This window comes from Littorina saxatilis, linkage group LG7 (assembly GCF_037325665.1).
Source record: "Littorina saxatilis isolate snail1 linkage group LG7, US_GU_Lsax_2.0, whole genome shotgun sequence".
Lineage (NCBI taxonomy): Eukaryota > Metazoa > Mollusca > Gastropoda > Littorinimorpha > Littorinidae > Littorina > Littorina saxatilis.
In genome coordinates this window covers 45,244,430-45,267,995 of record NC_090251.1, presented here as the reverse complement: position 1 = coordinate 45,267,995, position 23,566 = coordinate 45,244,430, and the positions used below count along the sequence as shown (strand labels likewise).

Genomic DNA, 23,566 nt, shown 5'->3' with positions numbered 1-23,566 from the left:
CAGTGTCCACTTGATATGATGCCTTTTTCTTTCGACCACATGTTTCCTGTTTGTACAAGAAAAGAGGGACGCAACTCTTCCACAATGCTTGCAAATCCTGACAGAGTTATTTCCAGAAAACATCTACTAGCAGCTCATGTTTTGCAACTTTTCATTCATGAATTAAAAGTCCGGAACAGATTCAGATTGACTGCTGACGTACCAAAATCAGGAATCAAGAAACAAGAGTGGTTTGTTTGTGGAACAATTTATCATACATGTACTTCATAAACAAAACAAAATGTGAATCTTTCTGAATGACGCAAGTTTTGGTGCAGAATGCTTTTGGAATGCATTGTTTTTGATGTGATTTTTTTTCTGGGAGAAGTTGAGATATAGATTATCTTGTAGAGTTCCCATGCTGAAATAGGTGTGTGTTTTTTGTGTGCTAACTTTGACCCAGAAAAACAGAAAGACGGATGAAAACAAATTGAAGGTAGCTTTCTTGACACAATACAAGCAGGAGGGATAGAAACCTAGTAAACATGGTTGACTATGTTCTGAATATTTTAGTGATAAAGTGTTTGATGTTATATTTTGTTTATAGTGTTCAATTGTCTTGTCTGCCGCCACAACATGAATTTAGGATAAAGTATTGTATTTTGTTGTGCTGAATTGCATTGTATTGAATTGTATTGTATCGTATGGTATTGTATTGCATTGTATTGCATTGCATTGCATTGTATTGCATTGTATTGCATTGTATTGTATTGTTACAGGTGATCCTCCAGTCCAGGGATTACAATGTATTGTATTGTATTGTATTGTATTGTTACAGGTGATCCTCCAGTCCAGGATTACAATGCATTGTATTGAATTGTATTGTATTGTATTGTATTGTTACAGGTGATCCTCCAGTCCAGGGATTACAATGCATTGTATTGTATTGTATTGTATTGTAATTTGTATAGTATTGTTACAGGTGATCCTCCAGTCCAGGGATTACAATGTATTGTATTGTATTGTATTGCATTGCATTGTATTGTATTGTATTGTTACAGGTGATCCTCCAGTCCAGGGATTACAATGCGCTGTCGATGAGCGTGCTGGCGTTTGTGTCCATGCTCTACCCCCTGGAGTACATGTTCCCCGTCATACCTCTGCTGCCTACCTGCATGGCATCTGCTGAACAGGTAAGGCCACACCTGTAATGTCTACACTTTATGTCTGCAGCATTTTGGTACAGTGCAGGCTAGGGAATTATTATTCTCCTCAGATCCACGAATTTCAGAGGGAACCTGATTGGTTTTCAGAGGAAGAAAAATAATCTCTGAGGGACAAAAAAATCTGATGCAAGAAAACATTCACCCTGGATGAAAATCATTTTATGTAGACTGCGTACACAAGGTTGTTCATTCATGGCAGGTACTATTGTACATGCCTTCTGTTCACATACTTTAAAGACACTGGCATGCTGAAGATACAAATGAAAAATGTGTAAGACGTTGTCAGTAATATTATGTGGATAGTGTTAAAACTTTTACTTTTGTGTAACTTATTAGACACAAAAGACATACCATGACTTTTTAAAGATGAAAAGACAAACTAAAACATGAACATTTTGAGCTTTGTTAGTTCCTTGTTGATGTTACAATACAATACAATATAATGCTTTACTAAACTCAATTAAAGACCCTGCTGTTGTGTTTTCAGTTGTTGTTAGCCCCTACCCCCTACCTGATCGGAGTGCCTGCCAGTTTCTTTCGCTACAAGAGAGACTTCCCCCTGCCTGACGACATCTGGGTGTGTGACCTGGATGCCAACAAGGTATGTATTGTGCTACCCCCTCCCCTCCTCCCTTTTACCACCACAACAAATCTGAGAAAATCATGTGTGGAAAGGGAGGGAGTCTTACAACTTGGGTAAACCGAGAGGTTATCAACGGGAATTCTGTCAAAGCCATGTCTTGGGGGGGGGGGGGGGGGTGCGTGTTACTGTAACACAGTTATCTTTCCTTTTAACTGTGTTGATCTGCACCCTGAGAAATTATTGCTGCTTTTGGCTGGGGATGACTGAAGGAACTGCGTCCTCGAAAAAAAACTGATTTGCCAATAAGAAAGTCAGTTGTCTGGTAAATTATTGTAACAATGAGCTACAGACTCCTTGGTAATTCTGAAAAAGGACCTGAAGTCTTCTTGCCATAATAGGCAGCTGTCCAATCTTTTGATATGTTTGGGTCTTTAATCAACACAGAAGTTAAAGTTTCTGTCTCACAAGAGAAATGAATGTGTTATTCAGTGAAACAATGAACAGGCACATTTTGGGGGATGAGGTGAGAGAAAAGCGGTCAGCTTTTAGCCAAAGCAATTATGCCTGGAGTAAAGTTTTTTTGAATGTTTGAAGCTATGTTGCTGCTGATCTAGATTTGTCTCTTTTGCATATTTTGGTAAGCTCAGCTGCGATACTCCTAAATTAGATGTTTCTGCCTAGGGTTATGCTAATTTTTTTGTCCCTGATGTTTTCCAGATCATCTGTCCTACCAATGCAGACCCCTTACCTCCTCTTCCTGAACCTGAGGCCATAGCATTGAAGACACACCTCAAGCAGGTGAGATTTGGAAAATCATTGATGTTTTTAATCTTGTTCTGCCCCCCCCCCCCCCTACCCCATCCCCCCACCCCCACTCCTTTACCTCAGTGTAACACACGTGTGCACACATGCACACACACACACGCATGCACACACACACTCACTTACAAACACATACAGATACGCAAAACAGACACACATGCACATACACACTCGCACACATCTGTACACACACACAGACACACACACATCTGTACACACACACAGACACACAAACACACACACACACACACACACACATCTGTACACTCATCTGTACACACACACACACACACAAACACACACACACACACACACTTTCCCATAACCTAAGAGATGAGACTGATAGATGAATTGTCTCATTGCTAGGCAATCATTGTAGTTGTGGAAAACATCAAACATCTCCCTGAGTGATTAACACTACAAACACAACTTGACAAGTCCTGTGTTTGCTTGTTCATTGTAGCTGAATTATTAGCCATGTCATAGAGTGATTTAGCATCATTCACTTTGTGGCTGGTGCAACATTCATGCACTGTTTAGTTGCTCATAATGATATTCTTCTTTTCCTTTTGTACAAATGCCAGCAAGTGTTTTTTACTTTATGGTTTATTTGCTTGCATATAAGTTTATTTGGATTGAGATATTATTTTGAAATATTGTTCAAACTTTTTTGGTGTCCATTTTATGTTTGTTTTGCCTTTTTTGTTTTGTTTGTTAGCTGGAATAGTTTTTTTTTTATTTGTTTGTAGTTGTCTATATTGTAGAGAATAACACTGTGTCTTGTAGTTTGAGGTATTTATTTTAGTAACATAGTGTGAATAATGTGCTAGGTTGCTGTAGCTTTCAAGTTTGCGATCAAATGGAAATGAATGCATTGTGGTTGTGTTTAACTTTAAGTCAGAACTCCCTTTGCTGTTTCAATGTACCACATTATGAGTCTGTTTCTGTAACTAAACATCTCTTGTATGATAATCACAGTAGCTATTCCTTATTTGTAGCTTGATCTGCCTTATAACTGCTTCACTAAATTCTTCTTCTATTGTTCTGGTTATATTCAGCTAATTGTATCTGCAGCTTGCTGATTATATGCAGCTTTTTGACAAGAAAAACAGAAAACTGATGCAAGATTAAAAGTATGTGCATTGAATGCTCTCTGTTACTTTCTGCAAATAAACATGAATATTTATAGAGTCTTACTAGTGCAGGGGTGCTAAGGTTCCGGTTTGTTCCTGATTCCCGGTTTGGGACCACGTTCACATAGCAAAGAGGAATGGATTTTTTTTAATTGGGCTTAGTGTCCCTGAATTGACTTTAAACTGTAAGCTCCAATACTTCTGGATTTGTCAAAGGTTTGACAGTTTGTGACAAATCACATGGATTTTCGGGCATGGGTGCAGCAAGAACCTGTCAGATTATAGCTAATCACTTCCAAAAAAAGTCAACTCTGTGTGTGTAGGGGGGGGAGGGGGGGGGCGTGGATGTTAGAGAGTTCCATATTGAGTGTGTCGACGGGCGCAATGGCTTGGTGGTTAAAATCCACTCGTGCAAAAACACGAGTGTATGTGGGAGTTTCAGCCCACGAACGCAGAAGAAGAAGTGTTTGGTGGGGGGGGAGGGGTAGAGCGTTCCTTATTGGAAAAATATGAAGGCAGAATGTCAGAGAAACTGAAACTTCATCGCCATAGTCCCACCTCAAGATCATGAACTCATAAACAGTCGTAGCATTAGTAGTTCTGGGTTTAGGAAAGTAACTAGCATCTAAATTACTTTTATGTCTCACAAGTAGAATAGTTTTGCTTGACTCTGTTTTGTTTCTGCTCTTTTGTTTGTGTGTATTGCCTCATTTTGCATATTTCTTCAATAAGCATTGTACAAAGAGCAGGGGCGGATCAGTTGCTTTGTAAGGGGGGGGGCACTTTGAATCGAAAGTGAATGTGATGGGCGCAAAGCGCCCGAATTTGCTAGGGGGGTCCGGGGGCATGCTCCCCCGGAAATTTTTTTTGCCCAAAGAAGCAAAATGGTGCCATCTGGTGCCATTTGAACTTAGAAATGGTCATAGAATCAGCATAGAAAAATCTTTTTTTTCTTCTTTTTTTTTTTTTTTTTTTTTTCGGGGGGGGGGGGGCACGTGCCCCCTGTGCCCCCCCCCCCTCGTCCGCCCCTGAAGAGCATGATTATTCTAGCAACCTTCGATCTTTGCACAGCTGGATCTCATGATCATGTATCTGTAGACTGTACATTTAAAAAAAGTACATTGTGACAGAAGAGTACAGTACAGTGAAACCCCCCTTTTATGACCTCCAAAAATCTGAGAAGATCGGGTCTTAAAAAAGAAGTCTTAAAATGGGGGTAAATTTACAGGGGTTATGAACAAAAAGTCTGAGAAAGACGGTCTTAAAAGGGGGGTCTTAAAAGGGGGGTTCCTCTGTAGTCATGTATCTGAAGACACTGTACAGTAAAACTCCATTCTGACAGAAGACTGGCCATGGTTCTCGCTTTCCTGGATTATTTATCTGTTGCTGGACTCTGGCATGGTTGCGGGCAGCTTGCGGCCACTAACGCTTCTCTTTTAACCCCTTTCCTCCCTCACCAGGCCTTGGCCAGTATGAGTATGACTCCGCAGCCAATCAAAAATCTCGATGCTATCGCTCAGAACCCAGAGATGTGGCAGAGGCGGGAGAGCTTTTCCTCGCAGACGGGGTTTAACCCCCTCATTTACGGCAACGACGTGGATTCTGTGGACGTTGCCACCAGGGTCGCCATGGTGAGTGCATTAAGTCTTCAGGTGAACTTGAAGCATGGGCATACTCCAGATATACAGACGTCACCATTGAATTTTTGTGTAACTCATTTTAGACAGCTTTTCAGCAGAAAGTCAAAACTGATTATTTTTATAATGAAATAGTGTTTATATTTGTACCTGGTATGGATAGAAAGATAAAAGAATGTTAAATCATGTCTTGTCCATCGTATTTTTAGAAGATTTACTTAGTCTAAAGCACACGAACATCAAAATCGCCAAGAATCGAGTTATACAAAAATTCCAGGACGACAAAATTATATAGCCCTTTGGAAGTGACGGACGTCACATGCTGAAAGAAGAGTGAAAGTGTTGGGATTCACTCAGTGTGGCAACGAAACTCACATGGGGCTAAATCTAAATGTTGCCGAGGCATGAAGGATGACTGGGTGAACAGACATAACTACAGCGGGAGATTGTTTGTGTACGTGCTTTTATTTTATGTGTTCTTAGTTTCGAAAAATGTTGCCAGATTGTGAACACTGCTAAAGAGGATATAGGTGCTGGAAAAAAAGTAACTGCATGTGCTTGACAAATTTAAAATGTACATTTAGATGCAGACTTGTTTTGTAATTTGGTTGGGTGATGCAGTGGGAAACCAGTATTACTTCTTGAGAACAGATTTTATGTAGAGTGTGTCTTGCTTGAAATTCGATAACCAAATGTAACCGGGTGCCGAAACACCACAATCACCTTTGGATGCGAAGTCCAATCAAACAGGATTGAGAATTTTAGAGCTTATTTCTAAGCCCTATAAAAACTGTTATGCATTCGCAAAGGAATCCATGAACATACAGAGAGACAAAAGCCGCCAGACCCCATCACAAACAGAACTCTACAATCCACAGGTGTTACTTCCAAGGCGAACAACTCTGCAGAGTCTGCTGTGAAGGGCGACGGTAGTCTCCCTGTCACACAAAGTTCCTGAATTGAAAAATGCAGAAGAAAAGTTTATGAAAACGTAAGGAAGATTTTGGAGGCAGTTTTCTTGGAAGCAGCCAATAGAGAAAAGATTCTGGTGATAGCAGAAGGTGAATCTTGAGGGCTTTAAGGCATGTCAATATTTTGTGAAGGGTTAATTCAAGCAGGCTAAAGTAAAAGATGGGAGAGAGCAAAAGGATATTGAGAGCAAAAAGAGGTATAGATCTCATCTGAGGGTGATTAATGAGAACTAAGATAGGATTTAGCTATGATCCCAATCTGAGGGTGATTGAAGTTGACACAGCTTGAAAGGTAAAAAGTAATCCAACTAAGATAGGATTTAGCAATGATCCCAATATGAGGGTGATGAATGTTCACAGCATTAGAGGTCAAAAGTAATGCAACCAAGATAGGATTTAGCTATGACCCCACCACTGTGTTTTGCAGGTTCGTTTTTTCAACTCGCAAAACATCTTGGGAAACTTCACGGAACACACACGCACGCTGCGCCTGTACCCTCGTCCTGTGGTGGCCTTCCAACTCTACAGCTTCATGAAGTCACGACCGCAGCGAACGCACTTTACTGCACGGCTGGCTCGAACTCAGGTAGCCATTGCTTTGTGTCTTCACTTTGCTGTTTGTTACGTTTTCTTTTGGATTTATAAGTTACACAAACACACAACCACAATAATTAGAACTTGTACATATGAAAACAATCAGATTTATAAGTTGTGATTGTTGTTGTGTGCCAAGTGTTTTACCTGTAACCATTATAATGGTAAGAATGGAATACTAGTATATCCATTGAAACAGTTCAGTTTTCACAACTGGTTTGTCAAATTGTGTACTACCCATACCATTGCATATCAAACTCCTCCACATCTTAAAACTGGGACACAAACTAAACCAAACCATTCTTACCATGGAAATAGTGTACTGTAAATGCTGATTTTGGTAGAAGTGTGTAACAGTAGTGAGATACAAATACAGTCCAACCTGTGTGTTAGGACCATCGAAGGAACTGACCAGAAGTGGTCATTATAGATAGGTGGTTGCTATGGAAAGGTGAATTATAACAAAAACATTGTCAGGTATCCTTTGAGATGGTCTTTGTGATTGAGAGCGGTCGCTATGGCAGGTTCAACTGTTCTGCAGTTTCGGGTTTTTGCACTAGTACCACTTTGGTGAATAATTCTGTGATTTTTTTTCATAAACTTCCAAGTACTGACCATTTTAAAATTGTGTCAACATTTTTATATCATTCTATTCCACTGCAGGGGTGTGCTTCAGAGAATGTATACTGGCCACTTTGATAGTACGTCCAAAATGTGAAATCAGTCCATTCCATTGTGTTGTCCAGGCGGTGGAGTACTTCGGTGAGTGGTCACTGTGTCCAGACAACTTGGTGTACCAGCGTGTTCAGACGGGTGTGTACGACCCCTCGCTGATCGGGGACAAACCCAAGTGGTACGCGCAGCACCTGCAGCCCGTGGAGTTTCACGTCTACGACAACGCCTCCTCTCTGGCCGCCGCTATCACCTCCGTCAGCGAGTCGCTCAGCGACGAAATACCCACAGGTAGAAATTATTTATGTGACTTCTGAAGCAGAAAGTAGCCATGGTTAATAGATTGTGGTGGTCAACAGTTGGTAGAGTAATCTACTTGTGCTCTTCAGGCCTCAGGTTCAAATCCAAGCAGGGCAGTTATACTGGTCAACTTTATGAAATGACTCAGATATGGTTCACATGTCCCTCTAACCGCCAAGGCATGAAAAAGATCTCGGCCATTCTGCCAAAAATGCAGGTGGCTGATTACATCTAAACACACACATTGTTGTACATCGCCGTGAGCTCTTGCGAGAAGGGGCGATTCATAAGTGTTCGTTATTATTGTTATATGCCTAGGTAGTGCAACTCTTGTTGCTGCTAGCTTTCCACTGGCACTGGGAAGAAGTGACCCCTATTTCCCAGCAGTAGGATAGTAAAGTATGCAGTTAAATTGAATGAACGTGATAACACCCATGTTGTGTGGTTTCTATGTGCAAATAAGAAAATGTACAGTTAAATTGACTGAACGTGATAACACCCATGTAGCTTGGTTTCCATGTGCAGATGAGAAAGTGTACAGTTGAATTGACTGAACGTGATAACACCCATGTAGCTTGGTTTCCATGTGTAGATGAGAGTGGCAGTGACAGTGAGGGGGCGGAGAGCACAAGCTCCAGCTACTCGTCTCTCTCCGACCTCATTGCCGAGATGACCAACAGTGAGATTGACGGAGAAACTCCATGTGAGTATTACACGTAAACTCTGTGCGTGTATGTTTGTGCATGTGCGCATGAAGTTTGAGGAAGTTAGTATTGACTTTTCCCTTTTACTGATAACAAACGAAAGCTTGCCAGAGTATGGAGACTCAAACTCCATATTGATTTGTATGTGTGCGTGCATTAAGTTCGAGTTAGTATTGACTTTTCCCTTTTTACTGATACCAAACGCAAGCTTGTCAGAGTATAGAGACTCAAACTCTCTGTGTGTATGTGCAGGTGTTTGGAGGAGAGAAATGAGTTACTGTGGCAAGCTTGTTTGGCCTCATTGAAAAGGGGAGAGTTTATTTAATTTAATTTAATAATTATTGAATTGAATTGAATAAGCTCTCCCCTTTTCACTGATGCCAAACAAGCTTGCCACAGTATTGTTACTCTGACATGGCATGCTAACAAGCTTTGCATGCGCATGACTGAAGCAGCTGAAAAAAACTTGAAAGACTGCCGTGCTATTATGATAAATATGAGAAACACTGACTACCATTTTGAAGTAACTGCCTGAGATTGCTGATAGGTCAAATGTGATTATGTAGAATAGATAAACGCTGCCATCAAATTATCAACGGCATGATCTGATCTACCCATATGCCAAACTAATGCTTTTGTTGAGCAAACAGAATGCTGCCCAATGCGCTAACAGCATGCGTTGCTTGCCGTGTGTGTGTCCCCATAGCTTTCATCCCTGAGAACCAGATCCTGGCGGTCGACGAGGCGAAGGTGTTTTGCCCGCCGAACAAGCTGCATGTCCCAGAAGCCCCCTCCACCAACAGCGACTCGGCTTTCTCCCTGCAGGAAGACAGCGACATGAGCTCGTCAGAATCTTCGAGTGCTGTGTCGAGTCCGGAACCTATTACACACGACATAGAAGCCAAAGACACGGAGGTCTGTCACAGTGGTGGTGGTTACCTTGTTTGAGGAGAAGAACCATTTTTGCAGAGACTTCTGTTTTAGAATTTTGTGTTGCTTTCTCCCATTGAACAAATGTGAACTTCAAAACTTCTTGAATGCTTGTGTATCAAACTCTGTAGAAAAAAAAGAAGAAGAAGACAAAAAAGAAGGGGAAAAAAGACAAAAATCAAACCAGACATGACAGACTTCAGGGGACAAACAATTCTAACAATTCTTATACAGCAAACTGATGTGGTTGTAGTTTGTGTTATATACCGTATTTGACGGACTACAAGCCGCGACTTTTTTTTAAAAAAAAATCGCATTGCGGCTTATAAAAAGATGCGGCTAAAACATTACCTAAACTTGAATAGCATTCACCTAATGGAAGTCGCCGCGGATTTTCATTTCGCTCGATTAGTGATTACCGGTACTTTATTAGCTCTCTACTCAAGACTCGGCGCTTTTCTCTTTCTTTCGCGAACCTTCGTTTGTCAACAAGTCATCGTGACAAGATAGCGTACAGAGAAACACCGGATGTATCAGGATCTCACGTGCGCGAGATTTCGTTTTTTTTGTGTCTAGCGATAGTTGGAGGAGCGAGAGCCGCCATGTTGTGTTTTCGTCTGCTCGAAATGTGCGCAAAAGTCGTAAATCATCCCAAAAAAGCTTATTCCGGGCGGGACTACATGTGTGTGTTGGTTACAAATTGTGTGTGTGATATTTTTCTTCAAACTTTTTCACTTTTCTTCTTTGTTTCACTTGTTTATTCTCGGAGCCGATTTCGCCAAATACCGTACTTTTGTTTGCCTGGTTGTTTTGATTGATTGACACGATCTGATTATATTTTTTTCGACGGCGGCTAATATAGTGACGCGGCCTATACGTGGCTCGTCCCAATTTTTTGTTAAAAGTCAGGGGTGCGGCTTATAAAACGGTGCGTCTTGTAATCCGTCAAATACGGTAGGTGATTACATTGACATTCCAAAAACAACTCATTAACATGTTTTTACTCACATGCAATTCTGAATGCATTTGCTGGTATGGTTTTGCTCACCAAGAAGCAAAAGTCTTGAATAACTTTGACAGTTATACCATGAGGAGTTTTTTTTTGATCGGCAGAAAGGAACTGATGTTCCAGTGTGATTATTCTTTCTGTTAATTGATTTGTGATACAGTGGAACCCGCCTTTTAAGACCCCCCAGTTTAAGACTCCCTCCCTTTTAAGACCCTCTTTTGGGCGGGGATGTAGCTCAGTCCGTAGCGCGCTGGATTTGTATACAGTTGGCCACTGTCAGCGTGAGTTCGTCCCCACGTTCGGCGAGAGATTTATTTCTCAGAGTCAACTTTGTGTGCAGACTCTCCTCGGTGTCCGAACACCCCCGTGTGTACACGCAAGCACAAGACCAAGTGCGCACGAAAAAGATCCTGTAATCCATGTCAGAGTTCGGTGGGTTATAGAAACACGAAAATACCCAGCATGCTTCCTCCGAAATTGGCGTATGGCTGCCTAAATGGCGGTGTAAAAAACAGTCATACACGTAAAATTCCACTCGTGCAAAAAACATGAGTGTACATGGGAGTTTCAGCCCACGAACGCAGAAAAAGAAGAAGAAGGAGACCCTCTTTTCTCAGACTTTCTGTTCATAGCCATTGTAAATGTACCCTCCTTTTAAGACTCCCTCCTTTTTGAGACCTGATTTTCTCTGATTTGTGGGGTCTTAAAAGAGTGTTCCTCTGGACTGTAAACCACGTGGAGCAATGTCCAGAGCTCAGGCTACGTAAACAGAATATTGTTATTGAAATTGCTCTTAGGATTGCTACCGGTAGTTTCAGTATCATCAATATCATTAATATGATTTCTGTCTACTTTCAGGCGCACAAGATCTTCAGATATGACTCGGGGAACATCACAGAAACTACTTACTCCATGAACAGGTTTGTGGGCGTGTATGTGCAATTTGTTCCTTGAATCAAACGTACTCCGATCCATGAACTGGTTTGTGGGCGTGTATGTGTAATTTGTTCCTTGAATCAAACGTACTCCGATCCATGAACTGGTTTGTGGGCGTGTATGTGTAATTTGTTCCTTGAATCAAACGTACTCCGATCCATGAACAGGTTTGAGGGCGTGTATGTGCAATTTGTTCCTTGAATCAAACTTACTCCAATCCATGAACTGGTTTGTGGGCGTGTATGTGTAATTTGTTCCTTGAATCAAACTTACTCCGATCCATGAACAGGTTTGTGGGCGTGTATGTGTAATTTGTTCCTTGAATCAAACTTTTTGAAAGGCGTAGTCTTTTCTGTGTAAAAATTGCAGCTCAACATCTTGGATGTGACCAGGGTTTTAAATAGCGTAAGACCATCCTTCACTTGAACTGGGTGGCCGAGTGGTTACGCACTTGCGCTCGGAAGCGAGAGGTTGCAAGTTCGACCCTGGGTCAGGGCGTTAGCAATTTTCTCCCCCCTTTCCTAACCTAGGTGGTGGGTTCAAGTGCTAGTCTTTCAGATGAGACGAAAACCGAGGTCCCTTAGTGTACACTACATTGGGGTGTGCACGTTAAAGATCCCACGATTGACAAAAGGGTCTTTCCTGGCAAAATTGTATAGGCATAGATAAAAATGTCCACCAAACTACCCGTGTGACTTGGAATAATAGGCCGTGAAAAGTAGGATATGCGCCGAAATGGCTGCGATCTGCTGGCCGATGTGAATGCGTGATGTATTGTGTAAAAAAAATTCCATCTCACACGGCATAAATAAATCCCTGCGCCTTGAATATGTGTGCGATATAAATTGCACCCCAAAAAAAAAAAATCAAAAAAAAAATATCCCTGCGCTTAGAACTGTACCCACAGAATACGCGCGATATAAGCCTCATATTGATTGATTGATTGACTTGAACACTTACCCAAAATCAACAGCTTGGGTGCTTTCAGTGCAGAGTGGGCATTTTTTTATGACAACATGTATTTATTATTATGACTGATTTCTTGATGGACACTTGTGTTTGCCCCCCGCGGGTTAGGGGGAGTCCCATATTGGTTGGGACGAGAAAGAATTTACCCGATGCTCCCCAGCATGTCGTAAGAGGCGACTAACGGATTCTGTTTCTCCTTTTACCCTTGTTAAGTGTTTCTTGTATAGAATATAGTCAATGTTTGTAAAGATTTTAGTCAAGCAGTATGTAAGAAATGTTAAGTCCTTTGTACTGGAAACTTGCATTCTCCCAGTAAGGTAATATATTGTACTACGTTGCAAGCCCCTGGAGCAAATTTTTGATTAGTGCTTTTGTGAACAAGAAACAATTGACAAGTGGCTCTATCCCATCTCCCCCCTTCCCTCCGTCGCGATATAACCTTGAATGGTTGAAAACGACGTTAAACACCAAATAAAGAAAGAAAGAAACATGTGTTTATCTGAAAAATTATTTTTTGATTTTTTAAATAACTACCTCGAAGGCAAAAATTTGATGGCTGTGTTGTTTTAGTCTTCTTTTTCTTCTTCATATATTATGGGCTGACACTCATGTTTTTGCACGAGTGGGTTTTTACGTGTTGTTTATAAAATGTTAACTATAAATGCTTGTATTATATGATGGATTTTTAAAGCGCCATGAGACTGTTATCTGGCGGTGAACAGCGCTATAGAAGAATGTTTTATTATTACATGTATTATTATTATTATTATTATGACCGTTTTTACCCCACCATTCAGGCAGCCTACGCCGCTTTCGGGGGATTGTTTTAGTCTGATTAAATTTGATTTGAACATTTTGTGCTGTGCAGTACAACGCGCAGTGAGGGACCAGGCAGCCCTCGAAGTCCAGCCCTGGGTCGACAACTGCCACCTTCCCCTCAACCCCCACTTCATCTGCAGGCGGTGGGGAGGGGTAGCCCGTCTCCAGTTCCCCCGGGCGAGTCGTTTGAGAAGCCCCACCTCCTCCCCCCTCCCCTGGGGCGAAGGCCTCCATCCCCCCGGCCCCACCTGGGTAGCTTTTCCAGCGGGGGGTCCAGTTCTTCCACCAAGAAGGGATTCAAGGTGCTTTTGTATTTCTTGTTATGTGTGGGAGTCGAATCTTGTCTTGCCTTCTTCAAGGTGTGTTTGTTTCTCTTGTTATGTGTGGGAGTCGAATCTTTTCTTGCCTTCTTCAAGGTGTGTTTGTTTCTCTTGTTATGTGTGGGAGTCGAATCTTGTCTTGCCTTCTTCAAGGTGTGTTTGTTTCTCTTGTTATGTGTGGGAGTCGAATCTTGTCTTGCCTTCTTCAAGGTGTGTTTGTTTCTCTTGTTATGTGTGGGAGTCGAATCTTGTCTTGCCTTCTTCAAGGTGTGTTTGTTTCTCTTGTTATGTGTGGGAGTCGAATCTTGTCTTGCCTTCTTCAAGGTGCGTTTGTTTCTCTTGTTATGTGTGGGAGTCGAATCTTGTCTTGCCTTCTTCAAGGTGTGTTTGTTTCTCTTGTTATGTGTGTGAGTTGAATCTTGTCTTGCCTTCTTCAAGGTGCGTTTGTTTCTCTTGTTGTGTGTGGGAGTCAAATCTTGTCTTGCCTTCTTCAAGGTGTGTTTGTTTCTCTTGTTATGTGTGTGAGTTGAATCTTGTCTTGCCTTCTTCAAGGTGTGTTTGTGTCTGTTGTTATGTGAGTGTGAGGGTCAAGCCTTATTTTACAATGTCTCTTACGTTGAAATGAATCTTTTTTTCTTTGATATTTCAGCAGGGTGGGTCTGACGCTGGATCTGACAAAGGGTCGGGACATTCCGGACATTCTATCATGTCCACCATCAGCAACGAGTTGACCGACATTGCTCAGTCCGCCACAAGTACCATGTCAGATTTCTTCGGTAAGAGCCGCCTTTCTTCTGTCTTTCCTTTTTTTCCCAACTGATTCAAATCTAGGTGGTGCCCCCAAAACGGAGTATGCCAGGGTAAAAAACAGCCACACACATGAAAGCCCACTTGTGCACACAAAAAAAGTGTATGTGGGAGTTGCAGCTCATAGAAGAAGAGGAAATCTGGGAGATAAATGGAGAGAAGGGTTGGTAATAGACGATGTTCGGAAATACTAAGGATTTTAAGCAGTGCCATATTGGCGGCACACTGCATAACGTACACATCAAAGATAGTTGTTTTTCCCGATCTTAGGTTAAAGCCGATCGGCAGTGTGGTACTTGCTTTACCTTGTTTTGAAAAACTTGACCTCGTGAAAGGGGCTCTTACTATACCACACCAGTTAAAAATCATGACAGAGTTATCTCCAGAAAATGTCTCTTGGGGTACAATGTATTTAATCTCCCCTTTGCAAATGCCTGTATGTACTAATGAATAACTTTTTTATCACTTCATTTATGTGAATGTATTTAGTTATTTTACTCCTACATGTATAATACTGTTAGCTAGTTTTGTTCTGACGCAGTTTTGTTCTGATGCAATTTTGTTCTGACGCAAGAAATGCTGATTGAAAATAAAAGTATGCTTTGAACCTGGTTCCCACTTGTTTTGAAGTAAAGTCAGAACTCGTATTCAGAGATTTTGTGCACGAGAAAGCAACCAGCCAGGTGGGACCCAAACACTGTCAGATTGGTTGAAATGTGACCCAGTGCTTGGTTCCCTCCCACTTGAGCACTTTCTCGTGCATACCACCCTAGAAGGAGCTTGTAGCAGAAATGATAACAACATGAGAATTGCAATTGTCACTGACAATTTTATAGAAACACAAAAATAACCAGCATGCTTCCCCGGAAAGCGGCGTATGGCTGCCTAAATGGCGGGGTAAAAATGGTCATACACGTTAGAGGCATGGGAGTTTCAGCCCATGAACGAAACAAACAAAAAACGGACACATTTTGCATCTGACAGGGTCGAAGAATGCACCAGCCGGCAGCCACCCTCCTCCACAACAGAAGCCGCCCAGCAAACCCTTCACTCCTCTTGGTAAGCTTCTGTCTTCTCCCTCATGTCTTTAATAAGAATAAGAAGAACAATAATAATAAGAATAATAAATAACTTTTCCTTAGCTCGAGTCCAAGCAATTGGCTCCAGGCTCTTTACAATTTCATTCTATAAAAAAAAAAACGAGCAACAATTTAACGAGCATACAAATAACAGATACAAACAACAACAACAAAACACAAGCTAACTAGGACTTAAATGACAAGAAATAGTTACAGACACGGATGCACGCACACACAAACGCACACACACCACACACACACCACACACACACCACACACCACACACACACACACAACACTTGACTGTGTTGTTAGGCTAACCGAGGGCTCAGGTGAAGGATGTGTAAGGCTAGTCTTTGCTCTGCTGTAGATACAGTGGAACCCTCTTATAAGACCTCAACAAATCTGAGAAAGTCAAGTCTTGGAAGGACACCCCCCCCCCCCCCCCCCCCCCCCCCCCCCCCGCGGCTTAGGGGGAAGAATTTACCCATGCTCCCCAGCATGTCGTAAGAGGCGACTAACGGATTCTGTTTCTCCTTTTACCCTTGTTAAGTGTTTCTTGTATAGAATATAGTCAATGTTTGTAAAGATTTTTAGTCAAGCAGTATGTAAGAAATGTTAAGTCCTTTGTACTGGAAACTTGCATTCTCCCAGTAAGGTAATATATTGTACTACGTTGCAAGCCCCTGGAGCAAATTTTTGATTAGTGCTTTTGTGAACGAGAAACAATTGACAAGTGGCTCTATCCCATCTCCCCCCTTTCCCCGTCGCGATATAACCTTCGTGGTTGAAAACGACGTTAAACACCAAATAAAGAAAGAAAGACTTCAATGTACTTTGTGAGTGTCACTTTGAGAATTTTTTGTTTTTGTGACTGAGAAAAAATCTCTTTACTTTCTGTCGACTTCAGCATTTGTTCTTAATCGGTGCTAAAACGCTTCCATACCTTTTCCAAAGAAGTACTGATGTCAAGAAGTTTTTGACTGTCTGGCAAGGACAATTTTACTTATTTAACTCAAATTTTTCTTATCCAGTGTATTCTTGTGCTGAAGATGTTATTGACTGTCCGGCAAAAAAAATGGCTTATTTAACTTAGATTAGTCTGATCTAGTTTATTCTTGTGCTTATGTAGCTGGTGATAATTTGCTGTGCAGGCAACCGTAAGGCTTTGGTGGAGAAGTCAGGCCTTGTGAAACACGCAAGCAGCTTTAAGCAGAAGGAACAACCCAAGCCTCCCAACGAATCACGAACTACAACCAACAGGTCAGTTTAGTGCTTGCAGCTCAGTGGTGTGTTGTAATCTCCAGTTTTGAGTGGATAGAGTGTTGTGTCTATTCCTGTCTTGTCCTATATGTCCTCTTTTGTCCTTTGCATTTTCTTTTGTCCTGTCCTCTTTTACCATGTCCTCTTTTACCATGTCCTCTTTTACCATGTCATCATTTAGCATGCCCTATTTTACCATGTCCTGTTTTACCATGTCCTCTGTTACCATGTCCTCTGTTACCATGTCCTATTTTACCATGTCCTCTTTTACCATGTCCTCTTTTACCATGTCCTGTTTTACCATGTCCTCTGTTACCATGTCCTATTTTACCATGTCCTGTTTTACCATGTCCTGTTTTACCATGTCCTCTTTTACTACGTCCTCTTTTACCACGTCCTATGTTACCATGTCCTATTTTACCATGTCCTCTGTTACCATGTCCTCTGTTACCATGTCCTCTTTTACCATGTCCTCTGTTACCATGTCCTCTTTTACCCTGTCCTCTTTTACCCTGTCCTCTTTTACCCTGTCCTCTTTTACCATCCTCTTTTACCATGTCCTATTTTACCATGTCTTCTTTTACCATGTCCTCTTTTACCATGTCCTATTTTACCATGTCCTATTTTACCATGTCCTCTTTTTTCCCATGTCCTAATTTACCATGTCCTATTTTACCACGTCCTTAGCATTTTCTTTTGTCCTTAGTATTCTCTTTTGTCCTGTCCTCTTTTACCCTGTCCTCTTTTACCATCCTCTTTTACCATGTCCTATTTTACCATGTCTTCTTTTACCATGTCCTCTTTTACCATGTCCTATTTTACCATGTCCTATTTTACCATGTCCTCTTTTTTCCCATGTCCTAATTTACCATGTCCTATTTTACCACGTCCTTAGCATTTTCTTTTGTCCTTAGTATTCTCTTTTGTCCTGTCCTCTTTTACCATGTCCTCTTTTACCATGTCCTCTTTTACCAGTTCCTCTTTTGCCCTGTCCTCTTTTACCATGTCCTAATTTACCATGTCCTATTTTACCACGTCCTTAGCATTCTCTTTTGTCCTTAGTATTCTCTTTTGTCCTGTCCTCTTTTACCATGTCCTTTTTTACCATTTCCTTTTTTACCATGTCCTCTTTTTTTCCATGTCCTAATTTACCATGTCCTATTTTACCACGTCCTTAGCATTTTCTTTTGTCCTTAGTATTCTCTTTTGTCCTGTCCTCTTTTACCATGTCCTCTTTTACCATGTCCTCTTTTACCATGTCCTCTTTTACCAGTTCCTCTTTTGCCCTGTCCTCTTTTACCATGTCCTAATTTACCATGTCCTATTTTACCACGTCCTTAGCATTCTCTTTTGTCCTTAGTATTCTCTTTTGTCCTGTCCTCTTTTACCATGTCCTTTTTTACCATTTCCTTTTTTACCATGTCCTCTTTTTTTCCATGTCCTAATTTACCATGTCCTATTTTACCACGTCCTTAGCATTCTCTTTTGTCCTGTCCTCTTTTACCATGTCCTCTTTTACCATGTCCTCTTTTACCAGTTCCTCTTGTATTCTTTGTATTCTCTTTTGCCCTGTCCTCTTTTGTTCCTTGCTTCCCTTTTGGCCTGTGCATCCTCATTAGCCCCGTCCTCTTTTGTTTTGTTCTCTTTTTTTCCTTTGTACACCCCCCCCCCCCCCCCTTTGTCCTGTCCTTTGTTGTTTTGTCCTGTTCTCTATTGTCCTGTTCTCTATTGTCCTGTCCACTTTTGTCCTTTGTAGCCTCTTTTGTCCTGTCTTCTTCTTTCCTGATCTCTTCAGTCCTGTTTTGTCACATCCTTTCCCTTCGGGTCCTCTTCAATCCTCACCCATTCCATCCTGCCTCTGTCATTTTGTCACATTACAAGAAGTCATGCCAGTGCTGTGTACTGGTGCACAGTCGTTCCTCTCGCTCTTTCAGCGAAAACCAGCAGTTTCTCAAAGAGGTGATCAACGGCGTTCTGGACGGTCAAGGTCTCAGCTGGTTGAAGGTCAACCGCATCAAGAAGCTGATGGAGGATGAGAACTATCGCAACTTTGTGGTCTCTCGTCTCAACCGCAACCTCGACAAGAAGCTGCCTGAAGATGCACGCCAAATAGAGGATGTGGTCAGTATGTTTTGCGTGAGATGCTCAGTTGTGGGGCAGATGTCTGTTGTAAAGAAAGTTGGAGAGCCTTTTCTTTTAAAATTTAAAAAGAAATTCTTTAGGATGAGGGAATTAGGATAGTGAGTGTGTGTGTGTGTGTGTGTGTGTGTGCTTGAGTGTGTGTGTATGTGTGTGTGCACACGAGCAAGCTCTTGTGGCATGCCTCTGCGTGACTGTATGCTTGCATGGGAATGCATCCATTGCTACCAGCCAGCAATAATGTCAAGAAGGTATCCACTGAACTGTTCTCTTGTCTTTGTGCTCTTTCAGTGTGTGGCACGACCGGTGTACAAGGGGATGCTAGCCATGTCTAAAGCCATCATCGCTGGCTTGGAACACACGATACAGAACCACGGTCTGGGGGGCATGGCGTCCGCCTACATGGTGCTGGAGATAGCACACACACACTTCTGGCACAGGGACCTGAGCTCTAGCAAGAGTGATGTAAGGAGTATCTTCATCTTCATCTGTTAGACGGACACAATCACCATATTGATTATTCTGCCGCGTATTTGTTACCTGTTCCAATGTGTCTTTTTCCTTGCACATTAGCATAGAGAAGAGTTGTCAGACAGGGGTTAAAGGCACATTCCTCCGTGTGTTAGCGGTCCATAGATCTGGCCAGGTTTTTGACTCACATGCGAAGCAAAAGTGAGTCTATGTACTCACCCGAGTCGTCCGTCCGTCCGTCTGTCCGGCCGGCCGGCCGGCCGGAAAACTTTAACGTTGGATATTTCTTGGACACTATTCAGTCTATCAGTACCAAATTTGGCAAGATGGTGTATGATGACAAGGCCGCAAAAAACATACATAGCATCTTGACCTTGCTTCAAGGTCAAGGTCGCAGGGGCCATAAATGTTGTCTAAAAAACAGCTATTTTTCCCATTTTCTCTGAAGTTTTTGAGATTCAATACCTCACCTATATATGATATATAGGGCAAAGTAAGCCCCATCTTTTGATACCAGTTTGGTTTACCTTGCTTCAAGGTCAAGGTCACAGGAGCTCTTCAAAGTTGGATTGTATACATATTTTGAAGTGACCTTGACCCTGAACTATGGAAGATAACTGTTTCAAACTTAAAAATTATGTGGGGCACATGTTATGCTTTCATCATGAGACACATTTGGTCACATATGATCAAGGTCAAGGTCACTTTGACCCTTATGAAATGTGACCAAAATAAGGTAGTGAACCACTAAAAGTGACCATATCTCATGGTAGAAAGAGCCAATAAGCACCATTGTACTTCCTATGTCTTGAATTAACAGCTTTGTGTTGCATGACCTTGGATGACCTTGACCTTGGGTCAAGGTCACATGTATTTTGGTAGGAAAAATGTGTAAAGCAGTTCTTAGTGTATGATGTCATTGCTAGGTTTAGTTATTAGACCTTGACTCTGAAGGTCAAGGTCATGCAAAGGTCAAGGTCAAGCGTGTGAGTCGTATGGGCTTTGCCCTTCTTGTTATAAATGAGAAGAGCATTCCTTCCACTTGAGCACAGCCAATTCTTTACAATCAACAGCCACGTTGCTTCCTGTGCAGTGTGCACATTCTTTATTTTTGGAATTCATTTTGCAGAATGACTTAGGTATGTCACTTAGGCCCCCCAAAAAAATAGGTGTGGTTAAGGTAACATAGCCCCAAAAAATAGGGTAGGTAAGGTAGGCAATCACTTTTTTTTTTTTTTACTTTTTTTTCTAATGTGTACAAATTAAACCTACTTGACAGGGAAATAAGTGTGCGACTCGAGCGCTTTCACTTTCATTGCGTTTTCTGCACTGGTTTTTTTTGTTTTTTTGTTTTGACAAATGTAATAAAAAGTTATAGGGTCGGCCCCTAAAAATAGGGTAGGTCGGGTTACCGTAACCACACCTATTTTTTTTTTTTAGGCCTTATGAAATGAACTCATTAAAAGATTCCCACTCTATACAGAAAACAGCCACGCTGTTGATTTTGGGTAAGTATCTTAAGTTGAATGATGCTTTAATTATTCCATGTAAAAATCTGAGCAGATCTATAGTGATGAATAAGATTGTTTGCAAGAGAAGGAATCTACATTTCAACATAAAAAAGCAGACTGACAAATAGAAATGAAGGCTCAAAATGGAAGAGGAAACAAATAGATATGTTCAGCTCAAAATGGAAGAAAGAAAAACCATTCCTTTTGACATTTGTTTTTTTGTTCACAGACTTCATCATTGCACGGCAGTCAGGAGAGCCTGCACTCGAAGGACGACTTGTCGCCCAGGCCTGATCTTCGACGTCTCTCTGATGACCTGGTGGCTTCAGCATCAAGTGAGTAGCTTATTCGTTTACTCTTCAAAGAAAATATGGTCTGAAGGTGTGGGCTAATTTGTGGCGTTCACTCAGTCAGCTTGATATCTCTCTGAAAATGCCTTGGGAATAGAGGAACATCAAAACAACCGAGGATCGTCTTTGCCAGTTTGTAACGTCAGCAGGCCTCTGACTATGAGAGACAAAACCATGGAATGCTGAAGAGGAGGAAGTTGATCTCTCTGGAATGGTTAAAGGCCTTGGTTTTACTTGATACAATGTTCTTGGGTTAGATGTTTCAGATTGCTGGTACAGTGGAACCCCTTTTTTAAGACCCCCCCCCCTACAAATTTAAGACTTTCTCCTTAGACCTTGCTTTTTGAGATTGTCTGTTCATAGCCTCTGTAAAGTTACCTCCAATTTGATACTCACTCCTTTTTCAGACCTAATTTACTCAGATTTTTTTTCGGTCTTAAAAGGGGGACTCCACTGTATTTACACATTAACATGCTTCCATTTGAAACTTCGAGGTCTTCATCGGGGATTGACGCCCGACAAAAGCTAATTGAAGCCCGACGGAGCGAAGCGACGGAGGGCTTCAATTAGACTTTGGGAGGGCGTCAATCCACGATGAAGACCGAGAAGTTTCAAATGGAAGCATGTTAATGTTATTGTAATTCAATCTGACGTCGATCTCTTTCCTGCTTTCATGCGGTTGTAAACAGACAGAATTGGTTCTGTTCTGTTCACACACTACTTTCAGTCCACATACCTGCAAGGGTCAAGTCCCAAGAAATATGTCACTGTATTCCTATCGTATCACTCTGCTCCTGTTTTGTTTTCTTTCACACACATTTTCCCTTCTTTTTTGACGGGTTTCTGGACAGCAAACTCTAAAACAAATTCTTTTCATCACAAAAGCGATCTTTGGAATTGACTGACGTAGTCCGGAAGAATTCATGCATCAACTTACGTCACGTATTCGATGTCATCACTTCGCATACCTTATGGTCTCGGTATTTCGTTGGCCTTCATATTTCCTACTTGTAAAATGACCCTCAAAGCTAACCGAGACTAGTTGAGGCTCTATCAATGCGCCTCGCCAGCAGGTTGTTAATGGATATTTTAGCGAGTGGTTATCGACAATTAATGACCGGTAATTTTAAATGAGTTGGGGCATTCTGACCAATCACAGGATCTGTTTCATTAAAACGCAAACTTGATTGAATTACAATTCTAATTATTGCCATTGAAATGAATATGATTTTTTAAGATTTGTATTTTTGTGTGCTCGCTGCTTTTGGTGGTGTTTTGAAAAAGACAATTTGTTGGCAATGTTCCTTACCCCAAAATGGATCAAAGTAGTACATGTGGATGTAGTAGATTTCACAATTCCTGGATATTTAATGTTTTTATGCTGTGTTAAATGGTGTGTTTTTACGCTGGTGTTTCCCAGATTGTAAATGTGCTGTTGATGACAGCCATTTGTTGTGTTCGCTGTCTTACAATACAAACCATGTCTGCTCTTTTACATACTTTCCCATGCATCAATGGCCATGCATAAGTGTCTGTCAATCTGTCTGTCAGTTTGTCTGCAAATGTGAATGCAACACAGTGACGAAATTCCTGTGTTTTGTAGTAGCGATGTGTAGTACAAACCACAGCTGTCTTGCACCATCGCAGTTTTAAAGAAATGGATATTTGTGATTTGTGTGCCTCGTGTTTGTTGGTGTACAAAAAAGATCTGAATAACATTGTGGAGTACAGTGGAACACCCCCTTTTACGACCTCCAAAAATCTGAGAAAACCAGGTCTTAAAAAGGAGGGAGTCTTACAATGGGGGTACATTTACAGAGGATATGAATAGAAAATAAAAACAAGAGGCGAAGCCTTCAAGGCTCACGTAAGAAATCGACAAACAGTAACACAAACTCAATCACTCAGTCACACATACACACACACACAGTAAGCATAGGTGACACTGTGCAAGAAAGCGAGACACTAGATCTAGATCTGTTTGTCTGCATGTAGCCTACTTAACTTACAGGGACACGACTGCCAACTAGTCTCGGCCCGCACAAAATAACAATGACCAAGACGTTCAGTAATTCCTTCGCGTGACGTCTAACCCTCTTACGCCATAATGTGACGTCTTCAAATGACGAATTGTTAAAGTTTCTACCACAGACATACGCACGCACGCACGCACGTAATGTGACGTCTTCAAATGACGAATTGTTAAAGTTTCTACCACAGACATACGCATGCACGCACGCACGCACGCACAGACAGACAAAGTTACGACCGCATAGGCTACACTTACGTGAGCCAAAAACTAAGGTCTTAAAAGGGAGGATCTTAAATTGGGAGGGTCTTAA

At 41.5% G+C, this 23,566-nt stretch overlaps 1 protein-coding gene across 10 annotated transcripts in view; it reads left to right on the top strand.

Moving 5' to 3' along the window:
• Nucleotides 1-23,566, top strand: part of LOC138971606 (MAP kinase-activating death domain protein-like) — a 100,996-nt gene that overhangs the window by 33,521 nt on the left and 43,909 nt on the right. For 6 of the 10 annotated variants that reach the window (XM_070344369.1, XM_070344373.1, XM_070344372.1 and 3 more), the window contains exons 5-20: nt 1,041-1,172; nt 1,693-1,806; nt 2,506-2,586; nt 5,204-5,374; nt 6,779-6,937; nt 7,692-7,908; nt 8,492-8,620; nt 9,328-9,536; nt 11,419-11,480; nt 13,334-13,586; nt 14,254-14,380; nt 15,396-15,470; nt 16,645-16,753; nt 18,667-18,874; nt 19,184-19,357; nt 21,104-21,209. In XM_070344369.1, coding sequence (XP_070200470.1) covers nt 1,041-1,172; nt 1,693-1,806; nt 2,506-2,586; nt 5,204-5,374; nt 6,779-6,937; nt 7,692-7,908; nt 8,492-8,620; nt 9,328-9,536; nt 11,419-11,480; nt 13,334-13,586; nt 14,254-14,380; nt 15,396-15,470; nt 16,645-16,753; nt 18,667-18,874; nt 19,184-19,357; nt 21,104-21,209 — 2,326 coding nt within the window. The remainder of the gene's footprint in view (nt 1-1,040; nt 1,173-1,692; nt 1,807-2,505; nt 2,587-5,203; nt 5,375-6,778; nt 6,938-7,691; nt 7,909-8,491; nt 8,621-9,327; nt 9,537-11,418; nt 11,481-13,333; nt 13,587-14,253; nt 14,381-15,395; nt 15,471-16,644; nt 16,754-18,666; nt 18,875-19,183; nt 19,358-21,103; nt 21,210-23,566) is intronic. The other 4 variants (XM_070344370.1, XM_070344374.1, XM_070344367.1 and 1 more) reach the window with 4 other exon arrangements.